This window comes from Alligator mississippiensis, chromosome 2 (assembly GCF_030867095.1).
Source record: "Alligator mississippiensis isolate rAllMis1 chromosome 2, rAllMis1, whole genome shotgun sequence".
NCBI classification, from domain to species: Eukaryota; Metazoa; Chordata; order Crocodylia; family Alligatoridae; genus Alligator; species Alligator mississippiensis.
The window spans coordinates 86,624,821-86,647,956 of record NC_081825.1 but is presented as its reverse complement, the minus strand read 5'-3'; the positions used below and the strand labels follow the sequence as shown (position 1 = coordinate 86,647,956).

At 45.8% G+C, this 23,136-nt stretch overlaps 1 protein-coding gene across 4 annotated transcripts in view; it reads left to right on the top strand.

The window, feature by feature from the left end:
• The window catches only part of KLHL2 (kelch like family member 2), a 115,860-nt gene that overhangs the window by 75,324 nt on the left and 17,400 nt on the right, over positions 1 to 23,136 (top strand). For all 4 annotated transcript variants that reach the window (XM_059721905.1, XM_006273083.4, XM_019481426.2 and 1 more), the window contains one exon: positions 21,788 to 21,897. In XM_059721905.1, coding sequence (XP_059577888.1) covers positions 21,788 to 21,897 — 110 coding nt within the window. The remainder of the gene's footprint in view (positions 1 to 21,787; positions 21,898 to 23,136) is intronic.

Here is a 23,136-nt window from a genome sequence, read left to right as displayed (position 1 = left end):
GAAGCCAGGGGCTGGGCTGGGCTGGGGAGTCAGTTGCCAGGCAGATTATAATGTATCAAAAATCCAATGTCTGTGTTTAGTCCCTGATCTCTAGTATCCAGGAGGTTGATGAAATGGAGCTCATAGGCTCGTCTCTGGGAAGTGTTGTGTAAATTTCCCTTGAGGATCAGGACTGAGAGATTGGAGAGAGAGTGGCCCTCCTGTGAGAAATGTGCCCCCACCGGTAATTGGGTGTTTCTGTCATAAATCTAAATGAATTTTTAGAAGCTGCTTGTCATGCTGTTGATTAGAGAGAAGACCAGTTTGCTTGAAAGTTTATATATGGTTACCCGGTTTTATTAAGAAAGAATAAACCTGGGCATCTGAATTACAGCCTTCTTAAAAGTTTGAATTGGGTTTACTGAAGGATAGCCCCTTCCATTGCTCTGCTTCCTTCCCCTCCTACACAGCCTCTTAGTCTATCTTTCTCATGTCTCTCCTTGACTCATCTGTATCCTTGTTCAAGCTATATACTTTTGTTGCCAACCATCCTCACTTTCTAAGATGTTTTAAGATATAAAGCTTTATGTACAAATCCTCGTGTAGTTTAAAGAAGACAAGAGGTAGGGAATTTTTCCAGGCCCTTACTTTGCTTTGAGAGCAATTTTATTTTCAGTTTCCCTCTGGACCTACACATTGATAGAGGTGGAAGGCCAGGGCAGGGTGACACCTTAACGAAAAAGGGCTCAGAGAGGCATGAACGTTCATAAGCAACAACCTACTTAATCAGTCCTTTTCATAGTGTCAACTCTTCCTGTCCTATGAAGCCAGCAAACTTCAGAAGCTATTAGTATGTAAAAAGTGCTCCGAACTTAATGGTGTCCTTTGCTGGTCTGATGTTACAGGCAATGTATATCCCAGGCAGCAGACTTTTCCTTTGTCAGGCACTATGAAAGCAGGTTGCCTACAAAAGCTCATGACTCTCTGAGGGTATGTACAGGCATGAGGGAGATTATGGAAAGGTTAGATCGTCTTGAAAATGTTCACCTGATCTAATTTAATTAGCCCAGGTAAGGACCTTACGCTTAGATCTCTAGTTAGGTTAATCTAAGTGCAAACTGTACAGAAGTTTAGGAAGGTTAGATCATTCTAAATATGGATGTCCTGATCTAAGTCAGGGGTGTCCAACCTTTTTGAATGTGGGGCCGGATCATGAACTTTTTATCACCCACTGGGCTGGTGAGCCATATTCAAAGACCTCAGAGGAAGTGGTATCACATCAGGAAGTGATGTCACATGACCTTTGACACCAATGAAGTTGCAGGTAGTGACAATGAAACGGGTCTAGCCAGTTCAAAACTCTCCCTCCCTACGTGCTGCTCCGGATGGGACAGATCCACCTCTGCCACTGTTCAGGACAGGATACTGAGCTAGATGGACCATGGGGCTGACCAAGCATGGCACTTTTTACAGTCTTACGTTCAGAAGCTCTTATGTCTTTGGCTGAGCTTCCAAACTATGGCTGAGATTTGCAAAAAGAGGTAGATAGGCATGTTACAAAGTTGTCACAAAAGATTTGCAGCCCTCTAAATCCCATTCATTTTAACGGAAGTCAGCATTTTGACTCAGTTTTGAAATTCTCAGCCCAAGGTGCCAACCAAATAAGTAAAAATCTATTTTGCATTTCTATGCAGTGCATCTATGTGGGGATTTCCAAGCATTTTACAAACCTTAAGTGAACCTCAGGATGAGCCCAGCCAGAGCAGCAGGGGCTCATCTGCGCTTTCCCCCTACCTGTGCTGGTCAGTCCCAAGCGGCACACGGCTCCGCCGCCACTTCTGCTGGCTGGTGCTGACCCGGGCGGGTCTGTCCCATCCGGAGCAGCACACAGCTGAAGCTGGCTTCCCACGTGCTACTGGGGATGGTAGGAGCCCAGCTGGGTTGGCACCGGCCAGCAGAAGCGGCAGCGGAGCTATGTGCTGCTCAGGACTGACCGGTGCAGGCAGGGGGAAAATGCAGCTCAGCCCCTGCCGCTCCAGCTGGGCTTGTCCTGTCCTGAATGGCACACAGCTCCGCCGTCACTTCTGCTGGTTGGTGCAGACCCGGCTGGGCTCCTACCATCTCCAGTAGCATGTGGGAAGCCAACTTCAGCTGCATGCCGCTTTTCCTGGCCGGTGCTAACCTGACTGGGTCTGTCCCATCCGGAGCAGCATGCGGCTGAAGCTGGATTCCCACGTGCTGCTGGGATGGGAGGAGCCTGCCCAGGTCTGCACTGGTCAGCAGAAGTGGCGGCGGACCTGTGTGCCGCTCGGGACGGGAAGAGCCTGGCTGGAGCAGCAGGGGCTGAGCTGCATTTTTCCCCTGCCTGCACCGGTCCGTCCCGAGCAGCACGTGGCTCTGCCGCAGCTTCTGCTGGCAGGTGCAGACCTGGCCAGGCTCCTCCTGTCCCCAGCAGTGTGCAGTTGAAACCAGCTTCTCATGTGCTGCTGGGGATTGGAGGAGCCTGGCCGAGTCTGCACCGGCCAGCAGAAGCAGCAGTGGAGCCGTGTGCTGCTCGGGATGGGATGCAGGGGCTCAGCTTCACTTTCCCCCTACCTGTGCCAGTCAGTCCCGAGTGGCACATGGCTCTGCTGCTGCTTCTGCTGGCTGTTGCCGACCCAGCCAGCCTCCTCCCATCCCCACTAGCATATGGGAAGCTGGCTTCAGCTGCGTGCTGCTCCGGATGGGACAGACCCGCCCGGGTCAGCACCAGGCAGCAGAATCGGCAGCGGAGCTGTGTGCCGCTCAAGACTGACCAGCGCAGGTAGGGGGAAAGTGCAGCTGAGCCCCTGTTGCTCTGGCTGGGCTCATCCTGTCCTGAGCGGCACACGGCTATTCCTCTTCCCACATACACCGCGTAGGCAACGTCAAGTTGATGCTGTGCGTGTGGGAACCTTGTCCCTTCCCCAGCCCTTCAGCAACCGTTAGGAAGCTGCTGAGGGGTTGGGGGAGGGAGAAGCGGTGGGAACGAAAGTAAACAGTGTTTACTTTTGTTTCCCGTTGCAGCACCGCGCACCTCAGAAAATGGCTTAGCGGGCCGCATGTTGGACAAGTCTGGTCTAACTTTATTAGTACAACAAATATCATCTTAACAGCTTCTGTATTCAGAGAGAGTAAAACATTGAGTACAATAATCTCACCCAACCCCAGATGTTCCTTTGCTCAACAGAAAAAGATGGCCGCTCAGTTCCTGGAAGCAAAGGGTACATTGTGGGCTGGAACAGTCCAGACAGGTGTTGAAAGCTGGATTTCTGACAATGACAGACTTTCTTGCTGCCCTCTGCTTATGCTTTTCTTCAACTTCACTTCTTTTATGGATCTTTGCTTTCGGATAGATCTCTCTGCAGTCAGCATAGTGCCCAGCTTTTATCCCATCGGCATATTCCTCTGTCTAACAGTTTAATTACAAGCACACCTCTTAATTTGGTCTTTTTCCGATGTCTTACTTTAGACATTTTCCATTGGTCTCTCTTATCACCTTTCATTAATATATCCAATTCTTTCATCCCTCTGATTCAGCTGGTTAGTGCCAAGTTCAGTTAATTGGACCTAGTAACAAGGCCATTACTATATTATGTTAAAATACCTTTCACAGTGATAAAAAAGAAAAGATATAATGTAATAATCACCTACGAGCTCTACAAAAACAACTCAAAGCTAGGTAATAATAATAAAAAAAAGTTCATAAGGACAAAACTTAAGCAATGATTAAATAAGGCTAAAGTATAAACAATCCTGTTCGGGTGACAGTAATGTGGATCTTAGAGAGCACTGGATTTGCAGCTGAATACAAGGCATGACCTGTGACCTAGCAGAGCTGCTAACCACAAGGCAGAATGATGTATTAAAAATATGTTGCAAGATGCCTAGGCAACCAGATTTTTGCTTATGAATGCTTATGCTAAGCCAGGCATTTGCTTATGCTAAGTAACCATCTTAACTGTGTCAACCATTGTCTGAGAAAAAAGCAGCAAGTGATTCTGTGTGAGTCTGTGTGCTGTGAACCAGCTACAGTGAGGAAAGAGGTAAGATAAAGGGGCCCCCCAAAAGGTGGAAGATGGTACAACCTAAGACAAAAACAGACTGGAATGTGAAAAACAGCACGTAATTGGTAACAGAATCCAAGATGAACATATGTAAAAAGGTGACTAGTGATTGGTGAAAAAGCCTCCAGAAGCTTCTGAGTTTTGGTCAGAGTCTGCCCATTGACCGAAGAAGAGAAGTCAAGGTCTTAGACATGCACTCATAGCAAAAAGCATACCTTCCTCAAGTTCTTGCATGCTGTAGCAGTGGGCTTGGATTGCCTGTTGCATATAAAGTTTGCGTGTTACGCCATGGCTATTATCTTAATGTTCTCCTGTGAAGGACTTAAAAGAAAGCAAAGTAAAATGATATCCAAGATGCCTTTCAAAATCGCCGAATAAAGCATATTATGAACTTTTGATTTTTGTAAAACTTTATTCTATCAATAGTAAAAACAAGTGGTGAATGTGCAAAGGTATGTGGCCCTCTCATGGGCTAAGCATGAATAGGGTGCAATATGTCCTGCTTTGGCTGGGACAGTCCCGTTTTGTAGGCCGGTTCCGGCTCGTTGGATAAAAATTTAAACAGAAGGCCCGGAACTGCAAGGGCAGGAACCCAGTGTGGCAGGGAGGCAGAGGAGCACGGTGGAAGAGGAAGCTTGAAGCTAGAATAAGGGGAAGAGAGCGCAGTGTGCACATGGAACCTGGTGTGCCTACGTAGAGGAGTGCAGAGTGGAACTGAACAAGAGCATTGGATTAAACATTATGGAATGTGCACTAAGTTGTTTTTATCGGTGATGACATTTCCTCTTAATTACTTCAGTGGAGCTTTTTTCTTCCTGACTGGACCAGCTACTCATTTGATGCTTTCATATATTCTGTGGTTATCACCTGCATCAGCTGTTTTATGACTATCATAGAGTTTTGCTCAACTTCTATTGAACCAACTACTCCCTCTTTCTGACTCGCCTTCTTTTGGAGGTTGCAACATAGTGGTCTTTTATCCGAACTACTCCGCCACAGGTAGCCCCACCACATTTCCACCAGCTTCTCCAGTCAGATGCAGTTGATGGTCATTTGCTAATCACCATCTAGACGAGACTAGAACTCCTGTGCTATTGTTGCCACCCCTTCCAGGATGCTGAGGGGCAGGGGTGGAACGTACTTCACAGTCAGATCACTGTTGATTGTTGATACTGTTGTCCCATTTTGTATCAGGTCATTCAGTTGTGAAACTTCTTTGGAAAGTGTTGAGACAAATACATGCACGCTCCCTTCTCTGTTTTCTTGTCCCAATGCCTGGGGCAGCAGGAGTCTCTTTCATTTCAGCAAAATGTGGTTGTGAGCAATAGTGCCCAAATCCATTTTGTTGCCTTGACCATGCACTCCAGCCTTTTGGGTGCCAACTGTTAGGGCCAGACAGTTTGGCGCTCAATAACTCCCACTCGCAGGGCACACCCTCCAACACACCCGCCACATGTTATCTTTTAAGAAAGAGGGAGCGTCCTTAGTTATTTGTGGTTGCCCCCAGAAATAGGTCAAGTTGCCGATCCTCGGGGCTGCTCCTCCCCTTTGCACGCCTTCCACATGCCAACCGGTTCTTACAGAGTAACCAGGTTACAGTCCTTCTCCTGGGAGCCCTGGGAAAAATCTGATTTGCTGCTTCAGTGCTCCTCTGAATGAAGCAATGCTCTCTGGGGCTTCTCCTCATTGAGCCGCACTTGCTCTTGTGCGAAGTTAGGGCCCCTCTGGCTGGAGACTCCTTCTAGCCTCCAGTCTGGTGAGCAGGCTTCTGCCCTACTCATTTCACTGCTGCCGGGGCTTGGCTGCAGCTGGGCTCTGCGCTCCATCCTCCAGGCTCCTGAGGCTCACCCTTTCTTTTGGCATGGGGCGCGCTCCAATCCATACCCAGCACAAAGTGATGAATCAGGGTGGCCGCAGTGCTTGTGGTTCTGCTGCCTGCACCACTGCCAAACCTGCAGGTAAGTATTCAGGTGTGTAGGTCCCTGCCACACATATGACTGCCCTAGGACTGCTGGCAGGACTGCCCCGGGGGACCTCACTATTCTGGCTGCACTCGCCAAAGTACACCCGCTGCAACAGTTGTGCACTTCCTTCAGTCTGAACATAATTTACACTTTGCGCTGTTGGCTGTAATGAAGAGAAAAATGAACAAGTTAGAGAAAAGTAGGCTAAACAAATACCACAAGGTGGAGAGTCACTGGCTGAATATCTGAAAGCAAGGAACAATGTGAGAATGGCAGGAGTCCTGCAGGGGCCTGTCTTGGGCCTGGAGTGGCTCAACATGTTTGTCTGACTTGGATGCTGCAATACATTGCTTCCCGAGAACATCTAAATAAGATATGAAGTTAGGAGGGATTGAAAACGCATTGAAGGACAGGGGCACGATGCAGAAAGGAGCCTGGTAGCCTGGAAAGCTAGGTTAGAGCCAACACGATGAAGATCAATTCTGATAAATGCAAGGTGCTGCCCCTTGGGCAGAAGAATCAGAAACATAAAAAAACAGATGAGACATAGCTGGATGGCGGATGCACTAAGAAAGATCTGGGAATCTTTGTAGACGACGGACTCAATAGGAGTCTGCAGCGTGATGCAGCTGCACAAAAGGCAAATAGAGTTTTGGGCTGTATCAACAAAAGCACTAGATGAAAGAGACGGGAGGTGAAAGTGCCTGTCTGCTCCGGCACTGGTTATGCCTCATCTAGACTGTAGCATGTAGTTTTGGGCTCCACAGTTTGAAAAGGATGTGGACAAGTTAGAGAGGGTCAAGAGGCAAAAGAAAATATGATCTAGTCCTTGAAAGGCAACTTGTACAAGGAGAGGCTGGGGGTCTGTGTGAAGGCCCTTTGAAAAGGGATGGGTGCAGGGCCCGTTAGACTGGGAAGCCTATGCATAGTGCTCCATAGACTAGACCTAGCCGTTAGTAGCAAAGCTCCCATAGTCCACCATTAAGGGGAGGAGAAAACAAAGTGAAGCTTCCCTTTTCAAAACTCCTGTAAAGAAAATGTGCGTTTTCAACCAGAGAGGGGTGTTGTTGTAATCTCCTCAGTTTGCTGTATGCCACACAAAGTCTGCCACTTGTGGCACCCACACCTGAGGTTGGGCGTCCCTTTTCTAATCTGTCTCCATCCCCACATCCCCGTTGCTGCTACCTCTCCACCTCTTCAAAACCCTGCTGAAATTTCTCTATTGCCTTGTCCCCGTTCCTCCCTACTGCTGCCTCATACCCATGCTCCTCGTACTCCATAGCTTCATCTCCTTGCTGCTCGTACTCCACAGGCTCGTCTCCTTGTGTCTCGCACTCCATACAGTCATCTCGTTGCTCCTCACACTCCATACACTCATGTCCTTGCTCCTTGCACACTGTACAGTCATCTCATTGCTCCTTGCACTCCATACAGTCATCTTGTCCCTCACACTTCATACGCTCACCTCCTTGCTCTAGCACTGCATACACTCATCTCCTTGCTCCTCGCACTCCATACGCTCATCTCCTTGCTCTTCCCACTCCATATACCGAAAACCTTGCTCCTCACACTCCATATGTTCATCCATACTCATTTTCACACGAACTGAAAACTTCTGGCACTATCAGTGCTCTTCTGAGGGCAGGGGAAAGCAGAAGTAAAACAGGTAGGGGAAGGTAAAGAGGAGCCAACATTTATGATGTCAAAGCCTTTGTGATATCACCGTCCCACTGCCCAGTAGCTTGAGGCCCTCTCCAAGGCCTGATGATGTCACAGTGGGGGACGGCTTGTAGGACTGATGTCCTGACCCTCGCCAGAGCTTGCAGTCATTTTCCCCTGAATGCACTGGATCACCCCAATCACGCACTCATGATTCTGGGCACCAATCAGGTGATGCATTAATATAGTACAGGCTTTTGCCTAGGTGACCCTGACTTGTCCAGCTTTGTATATTAGGAGGTCAGAAGGGGCCTGAGGATGAAAGCCAAAGTTCAACCCAATGCATTCAGGAACTAGGTGCAGGTTTTAAAGACTGAAGGTGATTGACCACTGGAAGCAGCAACCATTGGAAGCAGCAGTGATGAATTCTTCATTGCTTACTATCTTCTTACAAAGACCAGTGTTTTTCTGGAAGATGTGTCTTAGGCAAGCACAAGTAACTGAACCCATGACTAGAACAATTGTTGGAAGTGTAGTTCCCATGGGAGGTCAGACGGGATGATCTCACAGACCCTTCAGGCCGTAAACTTGATAGGATAGGTGTGTTGTCCAAGCCCTGTGATTTCCTAGTGCTGCTCTGTCAAAGACGATTCCTTTCAGATCATGGCCCGGGTCCTCCCTTCTCGCTCACTCAGTCCAACACGTTCGTTCCCAAGACACAGGGAATATTCTAAATGCCGCCAGCTCATCCTGCCTTGATCATGCAGAGCCAGAGGAAAAACAGGGGCAAATCTTCCTTAGAGGAGCACGCCATGGAATTGGTTCTCCACTCAAGTACAGTAAAAGTAGGGAGTGACCAGGGCTGCAGTTGGGGCCCGGTGCCTAATGGCTTAGCAGCAGTCAGGGCTTGGCACTCTCAGGTCTCAAGAGAGAGTCTGGATCTGGTACTTGAAGGCCCAGCAAGAGTTAGGGCCTGACACCTCAGGCCTTTGCCGCGGTCGGAGCATGGTGCCTTGGTGCTTAGCAACTGCAGGGGTCTGACGCCTGAGGCCTTAGTACAAGTTTAGGCCCGGCCACTTGTTCCTTAGCAACAGCCTGGGGCTGCAGCCTTAGCAACTGTATGGCCTGGTATCTGAGGCCTTGGTAGAGATCAGGGCCTGAAGTCCTCTGCCCTTAACAAGGAGTACTGCACTTCCCCAGAATTGGAAGTGCTTCTCCATTGGCTGCCTTGGACACTAGCCTACAGGGTTGAAGGCTCCTTTCTGTCTGTGTTGTGTCTGGTTCCCATACTTGACTATGTATAAAGGATATCACTTGATACAGGCTGAGGAGGCATGATCATAGGCTTGCTTCACCTGATCACGGACTGGATGTTACCCTCACTGCTCACAAAAAAAAAAAAAAATCACATCACCAGCATATGCTCTCAACCTAACTGGGGGCCAGCAGCTGGGGCTGTGGCCAATGCAGGCCCATCAGGCCCACTGCTGTAGCACCTGTAGCTCAGTAGTTCAGGCATAGAGCATTGCAGAGGGAGCAGCTCTGTCAGACATCCCTGCATGCTGGGAATGGGGCACGTAAGCTCTCTGTTCACTTTCAGGAGCAGAGAGAGGTTCCAGTACAGGAGCCAGATGGTTGATGTGAAAGCGGGCCCAGAGTATGAAATAAAAGCTGTGGCTGACCTTATCAAAGGCCTGTTCTTTATTTGGGAAGGCAAAGTTGTTGTTCAAGCCAAAGAGCTTCACAGCCAGCAGACGGTCACGTAGCAGAAACAGGTTGTCCTGGCAAGTATGGAGTAGGTCAGTTTGGGGTCTATGACAGATGCCATGACGATTTTGAGATGGTTGGTCAGGGCTTTGGCCCTGTACACAGGAGCAAAAGCAGTTGCCAGTTCTTAATATTTCCAAAATTGCCTTTGTTGGGCAGCAGTGCGATGGCTGCTCACCAGCAGCTGGCCAGAAGGATCCTATGTTTGAAGCTGTCCTGGAAGATGGGCGGGGGGGTCTGGGCTGAGGAGGGGCCAGAACATTTTGGAGAATTTGACGGGGAATCAGTCAAGGCCTGGCACCTTCCCCATGGCAAGCTCTTCAACTAGCAGCAGTCAGTTTTGCCCAGGGACAGCTCTGAGCTGCTCAGCCTCAGACATGGAGCGTTTGGGGAGGCCCTCATGCAACTGTTGTATGGCGTCTGGGCAGGTAGCCTCAACTCTAAACAGCTCCTTGTCGAAGCTAACAGCACGCTCTCAGATCTTGATAGGATCTGTGAGCACCTGGCCCCCCCGGGTTGCATAGTGACCGATGATTTCTTATTCTCTGCACTTTTTCTTTACGTTGGAAAACGCCACGAGTCATGGCATCAGGCTCTGTGAGTTCTTGGAAGCAGGTTCAAGGTTTTGGACCCTGGATAAAACCCTTTGCCAGTTCTCTCAAGCACATTTCCCGGAGCTTGAGGCTCTCATACAGGCTGTGGTCCTTATCAGCATCCCTGAAAGTAGTCTTAAGCTCCACAATATCTTCCTCAATTTCTTGCATACTCATTGGTTGTCTTGGCTTGCCTTGTGTATTCTGTTGGCAGAAAAAGACCCGAGTCACGGCATCAGTGTCTATGAGTTCTTGGAAGCAGGTTCAAGTTCTTGCACCCTGGGTCAAACCCTCTACCATTTGCCTGCCTATTCATAGATTTTAGGGTCGGAAGGGACCTCAATAGATCATCGAGTCCAACCCCCTGCATAGGCAGGAGAGATTGCTGGGTTTAGGTGACCCCAGCTAGATGCATATCCAACCTCCTCTTGAAGACCCCCAGGGTAGGGGAGAGCACCACCTCCCTGGGAGCCCATTCCAGACCTTGACCACTCGAACTGTGAAGAAGTTCTTCCTAATGTCCAATCTAAATCTGCTCTCTGCTAGCTTGTGGTCATTATTTCTTGTAACCCCCGGGGGCGCGTTGGCAAATAAAACCTCACCAATTCCCTTCTGTGCCCCCGTGATGAACTTATAGGCAGCCACAAGGTCGCCTCTCAACCTTCTCTTGCGGAGGCTGAAAAGGTCCAAGTTCTCTAGTCTCTCCTTGTAGGGCTTGGCCTGTAAGCCCTTAAGCATACGAGTGGCCCTTCTCTGGACCCTCTCCAGGTTATCCACATCCCTCTTGAAGTGCGGCGCCCAAAATTGCACACAGTATTCCAACTGCGGTCTGACCAGTGCCCAATAGAGGGGAAATATCACCTCCTTGGTTCTGTTCGTCATGCATCTGCTGATGCACGATAAAGTGCCATTAGCTTTTCTGATGGCTTTGTCACACTGCTGACTCGTGTTCATCTTGGAGTCCACTAGGACTCCAAGATCCCTTTCCGCTTCCTTGCCACCAAGCAGGTCATTTCCTAGGCAGTAGGTATGCTGGACATTTTTCCTCCCTAGGTGCAGCACTTTGCATTTCTCCTTGTTGAACTGCATTCTGTTGTTTTCTGCCCACTTATCCAACCTGTCCAGGTCTGCTTGCAGCTGTTCCCTGCCCTCTGGCGTGTCCCCTTCTCCCCACAGTTTAGTGTCATCTGCAAACTTGAACAGAGTACACTTCACTCCCTCGTCCAAGTCGCTGATGAAGACATTAAAGAGTATCGGTCCAAGGACCGAGCCCTGCGGGACCCCACTGCCCACACCCTTCCAGGTCGAAACCGACCCATCCACTATGACTCTCTGGGTGCGACCCTCTAGCCAATTCGCCACCCACCAGACTGTGTAGTCACCCAAGTCACAGCCTCTTAACTTGTTCACCAGTATGGGGTTGGGATACCGTATCGAAGGCCTTCCTGAAGTCTAAGTATACGACATCTACCCCTACTCCTGCGTCCAGGCATTTTGTAACCTGGTCATAAAAAGAGACTAGGTTAGTCAGGCATGATCTGCCTGCTACGAACCCGTGCTGGATTCCCCTCAGCATAATTTGTCCTGCCGGGCTCTCGCAAATGTGAGCCTTGATAATTTTTTCAAAGACTTTGCCAAGGATGGAGGTGAGACTGACTGGCCTATAGTTGCCTGGGTCCTCCTTCCTCCCCTTCTTGAAAATGGGGACCACATTGGCCCTTTTCCAGTCCTCTAGGACTGGGCCCGTGCGCCACGAGCATTCAAATATTCCCGCCAGTGGCTGTGCAATGACGCTGGCCAGTGCCTTCAGCACCCTCAGATGGAGCTCATCCGGGCCTGCCAACTTAAAGGCATCCAGTTCCTCCAAGTGACTCTGCACCATCTCAGGGTCTACGCAAGGTAGTCTGGCACCTTGCTGCTGCCTCTCTACAATCCCAGTGAGAGCCTTGTCTTGCCCCTCACGTAGGAACACTGAGGGAAAGAACTCATTGAGGAGTTCAGCCTTGTCCCCCTTGTCCGTCACCAATTGCTTCTGCCCATTTAGTAGGGGTCCTATTCCACCCTGGGCCTTCCTTTTACTCCCTATATATCTAAAAAAACAATTTTTTTTTATCCTTTACTTGGGATGCCATCCTCAGCTCCATGATAGCTTTGGCCCGTCTAACTGCCTCCCTACAAGCGCGAGCAGAGGAGGCATACTCCTATTTGGTAATCTTTCCGTTTCCACTTTTTATATGCCCCCTTTTTGGCCCTGAGGCTGCTCTGGATTTCTCTGGTCAGCCAAGGAAGCCTCCTGTCCCCTTTCCCTCTTTTTCCTCGCATCGGGATCGTCTCCCTCTGTGCCCGAAGGATCATTTCCTTAAGGCACAGCCACCCTTCCTGGGCTCCCATCTCTTCAAAACTCCTACTCTGCAGTGCGTCCTTGACTAATCGCCTGAGTTCATTGAAATCAACTTTCCTAAAGTCTAGCACTTTTACCTTACTAGTTACCTTACCCACTCGACGTCTTATGATGAATTCTATTATTTGGTGATCACTGTCCCCCAGATAACCACCGATCTGTAGGTCCCCTACCATATCATCCCCCATTGCCAATACCAGGTCCAGTAAGGCATTCACCCTAGTGGAACTGTTTACCTCCTGCATCAGGTGGAGGTCCTGTACACAGGATAGGAACCTGCGTGAACTGTGGGACTTTGCTGTCTGTGTCTCCCAGCAGATATCTGGGTAGTTTAGGTCCCCCGTGACTACCGCCTCCTTAGTTTTTATGGTCTCCAAGAGCTGCCTCAGGAGCCCCGAATCTAGTTCTTCCCCTTGGTGTGGGGATCTGTAGCAGACCCCTACTACCAAATCCCTTTCTCCTTGCCCCCCATGTAACCTAACCCACAATCCTATGTCCTTAGACCGAGACAGCTACAAACAAGAACCCTGTACCAGTACTCGTAAGCACTCTTCCCGGAGTTTGAGACTCTCATACAGCCAGTGTGTTAGCACCACTGTCCACCAGATAATGCTTAGGGAATCGTTAAAGCACAGTTAACCCTTAAATGGAGCATGAATTATGAATGAAGACAACTCTGTGTCCCAAAACCAAAGTTCCACTTCAATGCAGACAACTCAGAATCTTCAAATGCAACAGCTTGGACAACTCGGTGTCCTAAATTCAAAATGCAGTCAAGGCGGTGTCAGACAACTCGGTGTCTTAAAATCAAAGTCTCGGACAACTTGGTTTTCTCAAATCAAAGTCTAACTCGGGGGGTGTCCAACCTTTTTGAATGTTGTGCCAGATCATGAACTTTTTATCACCCAGTGGGCGGACAAGCCATATTCAGAGACCTCATTGGAAGTGGTTTCACATCAGGAAGTGATGTCACGTGACCTTTGACACCAATGAAGTTGCAGGTAGTGACAATGAAATGGGTCTAGCCAGTTCAAAACTCTCCCTCTCTGTAGCATCCACCTCTGCCACTGTTTGGGACAGGATACTGAGCTAGATGGACCATGGGGCTGACCAAGCCATGGCACTTTTTACGGTCTTATGTTCAGAAGCCCTTATGTTCTTTGGCTTAGCTTCCAAACTATGGCTGAGATTTGCAAATAGGGGTAGATAGACATGTTACAAAGTTGCCATAAAAAATTTGCAGCCCTCCAAATCCCATTCATTTTACTGGAAGTTGGCCTTTGACTCAGCTTTGAAAATCTCAGCCCAAGGTGCCAACCAAATAAATCAAAATCTATTTTGCATTTCTATGCAGTGCATCTATGTGGGGCTCTCCAAGCATTTTACAAACGTTAAATGAACCTCAGGATGAGCCCAGCTGGGGCAGCAGAAGCTCAGCTGCACTTTCCCCCCACCTGCTGGTCAGTCTCGAGCAGCACACGGCTCCGCCGCCACTTCTGCTGGCTGGTGCTGACCCGGGCGGGTCTGTCCCATCCGGAGCAGCACACAGCTGAAACTGGCTTCCGATGTGCTGCTGGGGATGGGAGGAGCCCAGCCTGGTCAGCACCGACCAGGAGAAGCGGCGGTGGAGCCATGTGCCACTAGGGACTGACTGGTGGAGGTAGGGGGAAAATGCAGCTGAGCCTCTGCTACTTTGGCTGGGCTCATCCTGTCCCGAGCAGCACACGGCTATTCTTCTTCCCACACGTGCTGCGTTGGCAACGTCAAGCTTATGCGGTGCGTGTGGGAACCTTGTCCCTTCCCCAGCTGTTCAGCTGCCATTACGAAGCTGCTGAGGGGTTGGGGGGAGGGAGAAGGGGTGGGAACGAAAGTGAACAGTGTTTACTTTCGTTTCCCGTTGCAGCCTTGTGGGTCTCAGAAAATGGCTTGGCGGGCCACATAGCGGCCCACAAGCCATATGTTGGACAAGCCTGATCTAACGACCCTTGCTGGGGTCGTTTGACCCCAGTGCTTTTTCCTGCCATGGCAGGGGGTCGGACTTGATGATCTGCTCAGGTCCCTTCTGACCCTACCAGCTATGAAACTTGAAACAATGAAGTTAACTGTACCTTGGAAGTAGCTTAAATTACATAGGGTCTGGCTAGATCGATCTAACTACATTTCTGTACAGCTTCTAGTGCAGCCCTGGAGCTAGGAAAGCCCAGCTACTGGCCCTAGCCCTGGGGCTGTGCCTTTCCAATCCCCGCCCTGGGCAATAGGCTAACTTTATCCCCCTCGACAAGCCTGCCAAACCCTTCCATCCCACCTGCTGCTCCAGGCACTGGTTTTATCTGCATTTGCTGGTTTCAGTATCCAAGGAAGTAAGTTGGAATGTGGGGGGTTGGATGGCCAGGGGAGATAGGTTGTTTGTCTGGGGGCTGGGGGGGCTAAAAATAGCCCCTGGTCCTGGGGTGGGGAGAAAGAGGCCCCTCATCTTCTTTTCAGTGGAAAAGAAACGAACTTGTACATGCCAGCATCTGCTATGGTGGCTGCTGCTTCTCTCCGGCCCTCACAAGTCAAGCAGAAGGGGTGGAGCCTGTGTTAATCTTCTCTCCGCTGCAGCTATTGGCTGAGCACTGTAACTTGTGTCCGGACTAGCTGGTGAGCTGCTGGTAGTATCTTGATGAGGCTTCTGGTGTGGAAGTAACACTTTATTTACAGGACTTTTATATAAAGAAGTATTTACAGTAAAGAAATAGTCTGAGCTTCCAAGGGTCTGGGGCCCTGCTTTGTGTGACTGAGTAAGATTTTTAGGAGACATAGGGTTTCCAGGAAGTATGGCATCCTAGGAAACGGTCTTTGTGGCAGTCCCTGCTGTTTTGCCCAAACTGTCTTTCTAGGATGTCATAATTCTGGATACTCTGTGTTCCCAAGAGGGCTTACTCTGTTATGTAATCGGCCATGTCTCTGGAAAAATCTTTTCTACATTCTTTCTTCCAAAACCAAGGTGCGTTTTTTTTGGGGGGGAGCGCATATTGTATGCAAAAAAAAATACAGTATATTAATATTGGTACAGTACTAACTTGGCAACAGTGTTGAGCCCCAGCTCAAGTCTGGGTTCATGCCCGGTATGCAAAGGCCAATAAAGATACCAGGGGTGAAAGTATAAAGAAGATTTATTGCTAGCAATAAAAGGTGCAAGCGGAATAATTTCACAGAGCAAGCACACTAGATTTCAATTCTAAGCCACTTTTATACAGGAGTTTTAGACCTTCATAAGCATCCTTGTTTGCTAATTGGCTATAAAGGAGTGACGCAAGGAGTTCTTTACTGAGCATGTCTCTATACCTGTGTTTTAGCTATGTATCTCATTAACGTACATGTATGTTTCATTAGCATGCCTTTTGCCCACCTAGGGGCGTGATTTTTAGTATTTTAATGAGCTCTTTGACCCAGTACTCTGATTCTGCTTTTGTTTTCAAGCCTCCTTTATCTAAGACTGTCTCCTCCTTATCATTGCAGATGGGCATTCGTCACATAACATTCACTTTTGCTTAGGCTTTGCATAGTAGTTTCTAGGTCACTCCTTACAACAGGAACTAAGCATCACTCTGGACAGAGCAATGAAGGCCTGTTCAGTGTGCATCTGTGGTTAGAATATGTTTATGATGCATAGGGAACAGGATAGAAAATAATATGGAAAAAAGGAAAGTTTTTATATAAAGAAATGATCTCTTCCATCTCATTTTACAGAATTCTAGGGAGTTCAGAGAAGGGAAGTAAACGCTTATATAAAAAGCGTCGAAGTGTCATATGATGAGAGATTAAAATAGAGAGTTTTTTACATTAGTTGGGTGCTGAATAAAAGGGGATATGAGAGGAATATAATATAACAAGTGGTATATAGAAGGTAGACTGGGAGCTTTTATCATTCTAGTATTACAGACAAAAAACAAGAACACATTCAGTGGAATTGTTTACAGTGCTGCTGCTGCCTACTATTATATAAATAATACATCTTTATATAAAGAATAGAAATGGTTATAGCTAGAAAAAGTTGCAGTGTGTGTATGTGAGTATAAAATAAATGTGTGTAAAATGCAGATTCATCCTCAGGCTGTAACTTAATACATTAGTGATGAATGATGATATGTGCTTGGAAAAATCAGACTTCTCAACTTAGAACCCTTTAGCATTCTTTGTTTTAAACATTTTTATCTATGGCAATATATATAAAACATGTAGTATTATACTGTGTACATATTACTAATTTAGTTTTAATTTATCTGCTTCTCTGAAAGGTCTTTTACTTTCTTCTGCTTAATATAAGGAATTAAAAAAATATATTTTAATTTTTATTGTATTTGTCTTTTAGGAATTATTGATAGGAAATTATTTCCAATAACTACTGCGTTTATTCAAATCCAAGATGACCTTCGCCCCATGTTGAAGGGGAACCCCTCATTTTGGAGTTGGTGCAAGTTGGGGGAGAGGGGGAGGACAAGCGGCTGCTGCAGTTTCAAGTCAGGGTCAAAATTAGAGGCACAGCCACTACCTGTTCCTTCTCTGTCTCTGCTCCCTGCCCCCACCCATCCCCTTCTGCTACATCCCACACCCGCTGCTGCTGCTGCTTACCCTCTGTGGCTCTGGCAGGGCTCTGGCCCCACTCCAGCCTGGGGGATGGAGCGCATGGTTCCTCCAGCCCCAGCCCAGCTCACTAGCAGTCGCAGCGGTAGCAGCAGCTCTGACCTGGGCTCCAGCTCCCCACCACCTGCCCCCCTGTAACTGCTTTCCCCACTGTAGCAGCAGGAGACAGATGAATTTAAGATGGCCTTTCAATAATTAGATTCTATATATGGAAAATTATAACGAATTTATAGAATTTTCCATGTATAGAATCTGATTATTGGGGGCTTGTCCTGAATTCAGTCATCTTGCATCTGTGAAAATATGGTATATGAGGCTATGTTCTATGATAAATTATAAGTGTTTATATGGCTCTGTTTCTTTAGGAGGTAACTGTGACTGAGGTTTCTTGTTTCAACAGCTAGAGCACAATAGGACAACTCCAGAAAATGGTTTGGAAGGTTTGAGTTAAAACATTTGTCTTTTGCTGAGTGTATAAGGGTGGGGGTCCTGCTGTAGGTGCATGTAATATCCAGGACATCGGGGTTTTTTCCCCCAATTGCTGTGGTTATTTAGGCTGCACATGGACCCTCTGCTGCCACATGCCGTTTTGCATGGGCCTAACAGATGCATTAGCTATCTATGAGCCTGCTTTAATTGTTTCTTGTCACTCCTAACTGCAAGCATCTAATCCAGTCTACTTTTAGCAGAACTTCTAAACCAGTTCTCTCCACCCATTTGAAGATTTCTATCTTCACTCTTTTCCCTAAAAAATGTTTCTTAAAAGGGGAAAAAATTGATGGATCTCATACAGCACAAGTTGCTTGATGCTAACTGCTATGCCTCATTGTGGAATGCCAACTGTGGTGTTACCAGAGGGGACAAGTCGATACAAGTAAAGTCAGATAAAACTGCATTGCCCAGAGCATAAAGAGAGCTTGAGGGAGTCATGGAACAAAGGCAAAGAGCCCACTGGTTTAGTTGCTGTCACTGATGCTGTCATGACTTTCTCAGTGTAAAAGTCTTTGGTGTTGACAGTCCCAGTACTAGCTAACTTGGCATCATCAGCCTTATTATAGAGCACCTTGGCATTAGTACGGACTACCCTGTAGTACTTCCATACTGCCTGCCGCAACTCTGTAAAACCTGCACCTGTTTGTAAATTGCACACTGACTTGTGTTGCTGGCACAAGTCAAGTTCTAAGATAGAAAGTTCCAGGGAGAAGACACAGAAGAACTCACATGACCGAGACTTTAGTTAGTAGGACAGAATGAGAGACCTAGTAGTCAAGCCTTTGATGGAGTCGAGGAAAAACATCACATTGATCCTGAAAAAGTGACTGGTACTGTCGCCATGCAGTTCATTGGTCTCACTTGGGACCATTGACTTTGAAGGGAGATATTTCCATTTCAGCATTGCTGACTGTTCCATCTCGCCAGCATAAAACCCATTGGAAAACAACCCAAAAGGAAGAGAAGACGGGAGAGTTCTAGGAACTTCATGGTCAGAACACCAATGCCTTAAGTCCTAACCCGTCTAGTTTGCCTGTAATAAATCACGTTGGCCATATCAGCCATACTGGAAATCATTCTTGCATGTGTCCGAGGGTATCACCTTTCCGTCTCAAAAATGTCTCTAGTGGGTTATGGAATAGAGAAAATCCCACACAATTTACTGATTCGTTTTGATGCACTGGCTGGGGGAGTAGTTAACTGATCGCACGATTTCACAATGATTACACACTTAATTTATACAACCCAATTTTATTTTAAAACTCTTTGCTACGTATATAACACTGCTTAGCTTTAAGAAACACCACAAACATTAAAACACAATAATTACATATATCAGAAACAATGCTCCGAATGCACTTCCTTCCCAAACAATATTATAAGAATTAGTGTTACAAAAACAACTACAATTACAACTAAAAGTTAAATTTGAATCAGTACTATTATTTTTCATATTATACTTACAATCCTAGAATTCCGAGAAGCCAAATACCAAAATATGGTTTCATTCTCAGTAGTACGATTTAATGGGTTGGCCTCAGTAGTACGGTTCAATGGAATGTGTTCGCCTCAGCAATACAATTCAATAGGCTGGCCTCAGCAGTGATAGGACTAAGTCCCCTTCCTTCAGTCCCTTTCAGGTGCTCCGCGGCTTCAGCGTGAACTAAGAGATTTGTGTTCATGGAGAGGGTAGTTCAGGTGATCAGCCTGACCCGGGCTACACTTGCGATTCTTCCTTCGTTGTTCTACAAGTATAGTCACCTCCAAATTGGGACAGTAAGTTACAGTTTTTATTGAGTGAGCTGCCGTCAGTGGGCTCCTCCTACTCAAGCTGTCATTACCCCCAAATTTGGGCTCGGATCTTACTCAACAGATTCTTTTGCCTTTGTTGAGCATTTTAAATTACCTTTGGGAAACTTCCATATCACTGCAAATGCCCTTTTCTTACCAATCTGGTCAAAAGGCCTTAGGGTTTGATCTCTCGGAATTCAGGATATTTGCTCTCTTTGTAAAAGACTCCTAAAGATAAAATTTAAATTAAGACTTTAAGCAAAGTCAGGACCTTTTGCACGTAGTCCCAAAACAATGAACTAGATAAGGAGATAAATCTTATCTTCTTCCTGAAACTGGCTAATGGGCAACCTTTACAAACATTCAAACTACTTCATTCAATATGACAAAAAAAAAAAAAAATGCCTGTCCTTTGCCAGCACTGTCAAGTATAGTGGTATAGGATTTGAGCCCATAGGAACAGGAATAGAAGGACTCTGATGATTTCTAGAAGAATGTGCTTCATAAGATATGTCAGTAACACTGGGAGCCACCTCTGATCACTTGAAACCCTTCTAAGAACTTCAGTTCTGATTGTGGATTAAGATTACATGTACATAAGAAAAATATTGCAAACTTTTTAAGCTCCAGATGTCAACACCCAGTCAGAACCGCTCTAAATGTGGGTCAGTAGGTAGTAGTCTATAAATAACAAAAATTATGGTATACCACCCAAGCATATGGAGAAGAATTATTAGGAACCACGGAAAGGTTTTTTGAGTCCTTTTACAGTCTCCTAAAACCAGAGTGCTTTGCATTTTCAGTGAAGGGGGGAAAAAAAGTTCCAGTAATGGCTCAAAAACAAAGTGGTAAACTTGTGAGCACCATTTACTAACTGTAGTTTCCTCATGTGAAACGGAATCAGTTCTCCTTAAAGGGATTAAATGAAAAACCAAGAAGTTTTGATAGTTTTAAATACAGTACTATAGCCCAGAATGGTCAGGTATAGACGTTATACTTTTAAGTGATCAGAAACTGGTCTGTACCCGTAACAGAACAGATGTTTGGCATGCATAGACTAGTTTAAAAATGGTGAAATCCGGCCTGAGATTTACACTCCTCTTCTTCTCCCCCCCCCCAACACCCCCCCCCCCCCAAAAGGTGAGTGTCTGTTCTCTTTGCTACTGACCTAAACTATGCTACTTACAGAAAACTGCATAACTTAGATCGATTCCACCCCTGTACCTAGCCATGTGTGCCTTAAAAATAGGCTCAAAGCTAATGGCCATGGCTGTCACTGACATGAGCCAAGTGCTGAAGGACATGAGGTATGCTGCAATGATAGAAGGCCTGATTTTTAAGGGAAATGTTGCCCTCCCTGACTTAAATAGATGTTTAAATCTCTGACTTGAATCATGATTTGAATCCTTAATTTTAACCTTTTATTTTGTTTTGAAGTAGCACTTTTTAGTTACTTTCCTTAACAGGTTGATTTCTTATCAGTTGGCAGCCACTAAAACATGAATTTGTTTAACTTGTAACTAATTTATCCTAAATCAGGTACTTTTTGCTAACTGGGAGGATATGCTGTATCTGTGTACATTTATTTAAGCAATACCATGGCTTAATATACCTATTCTTAACTTTTATATTACTAGGTTAGACTGTGGTGGATAACACTTTTATTTACTAAATTATCTTTTTTACTTGTATGTCAAGCCGTGCATGATTAGGAACTAGAATCCTTTTAAATGCACAAAATACTTTAAAGTTGTTTTCAGTGAACATCTGTATTGTACAAGCATGAAAATTAGTTGATCCAGAACATGTTTGGCCTTTAAAATTGACTTAAAATTGATGTGCCACCTGTATTTAGTGAAATTAACTTACTATTTCTGATAATCTCTCCTTGAAGAATTAAGGTGGATCTCATAGTCATGCGAGTATTTGTCCAGAGAACTGAGGAAAACAAGATTCAATGGTTCTTTAATTCTATCAGGATGTCAGCTTTAAATGTTCAGTTTTTTTTAATGTCTCAGCAACAGCACTTACTGATGCAATATTTTATTTAATTGACAGAATTTGTATATATTATAGTAATCTTACAAGGCAACATGGTTCTTATAATTTAAAAATTATTTTTAAATAGCTATAAATGAAGAAAATATCTTTCCTGTTGTAGGACCAAATTTAGGATCCTTGGGGATTTACAGTGAACTTTCTACAGAAAGCCAAAGAAATACCAAGTCCAGCAAAAGCAGGGAATTGCCTTTATAGTCCTGTGGCTGACAGCCAGAATATGAACAAAACTTGAGACAGTAAAGAGTATTTTAGAATATCTATTGTTTCATGGATTTAACCAAATATGCTTATTAGTGTATCATTGTGTTAATGCTGTTTATAAACTCCATTCAGTGATATAGGCTAAAGAGATCTTCTTTTTCCAAACAGAACAGCATTTTTCTGAGGTCGTACTTAGTGAAGAATTCCTCAACCTTGGTGTAGAACAGGTGTGCAGTTTAATATCCAGTGACAAACTTACAATTGCCTCTGAAGAGAAGGTAAGATTTATTCTATGCAATAATGTTTATTTCACAGTTGGACCAGACAGAAAACAGTTAATTCTTCAGAAACCCAATGTACTTATTTGGATAGGAATGCCATTGTTAATCTCTCAGTGAAGTGTTTCAATCAGTTAAGCATAGATGGTGTCTATTGTACTTAAGGCACTGTTGCAGAAAAAAGTGTTGTTTGATTGTTAGACTTTAAAATGTGTCTCTTGCCCTTCAGGATTCTAGAAACAATTTGACCTCTTGTCTGGAAAATAAGTAAATATCCCCATCTCTAAGAAAAACAAATCAGTATGTATGTGCTGTGAATGATGGAGCATGTATGTGAAAGTTGCTTTACAAAGAGACTTCATGTAAGTTAGCAGTGTGTTTAACTCAGGGCTGCAGAATAATGGATTTGAAAAATCGGTATGTATTTGATACCTTTTGGATAATGCAAAGGGAACAACTGTCCAGATAAAGTAGTAGATTGATTTAATGTTGAAGTCATGTGTCCCGTTCTTTACTTTGTTTAAAGAAGTTGCAAGAGAGATGGCCATTGGGGCCCCTCTGCTGATCATTGTACAAAATGACAGCAAGTGGCAAAATGAAAAGTGTTAAAGGAGCTGCTGCAGGGGGTAGGGTACTTGTGGCACAATTTACAGAGATCCCTATGTATGAGGCACAGCCATCCTCTTAAAACTGATGCTGCAACGGGAGGTTGCAATTTCACAATGCCTTGGAAGTCTAGTGTTCCCCTACACAAAAATGCATGACTCCTATAAAGTATCCTCTCTTGAGAGGGGCATTTAAAGTGTTAATGTCCTGATTTTTATATACCACAATGAAATGGGAGAATCAAGCCCCCCCTCTGTAATGCATATCATGCAGGGGATTGTAGGAAAGTAGGGCTGGAAGGGAACTCACCAGGTCATCTAGATCAGCCCTCTGCTCAAGGTAGAATTGTCCCATACTAAACCATTCATCCCAGCCAAGTGTCTATCCAACTTGATTTTGAAAGTTTCCAAGGATGGAGATTCTGCAGCTTCTCTAGGTAGCCTGTTCCAATTCTTGACCACCTTCATAGTCAGAAAGTTCCTCTTAATTATATATTGTAGGTTTAAACTATATGATCTCAAACAGCATGGGGAAACATCCCCTCTCTCTTAATGCTGAATTGGATCTTTACACATTGGTCAGTATGTGGAACTTCCGAATTGTTAATGTTTCCCAATTATGACAATAATTGGA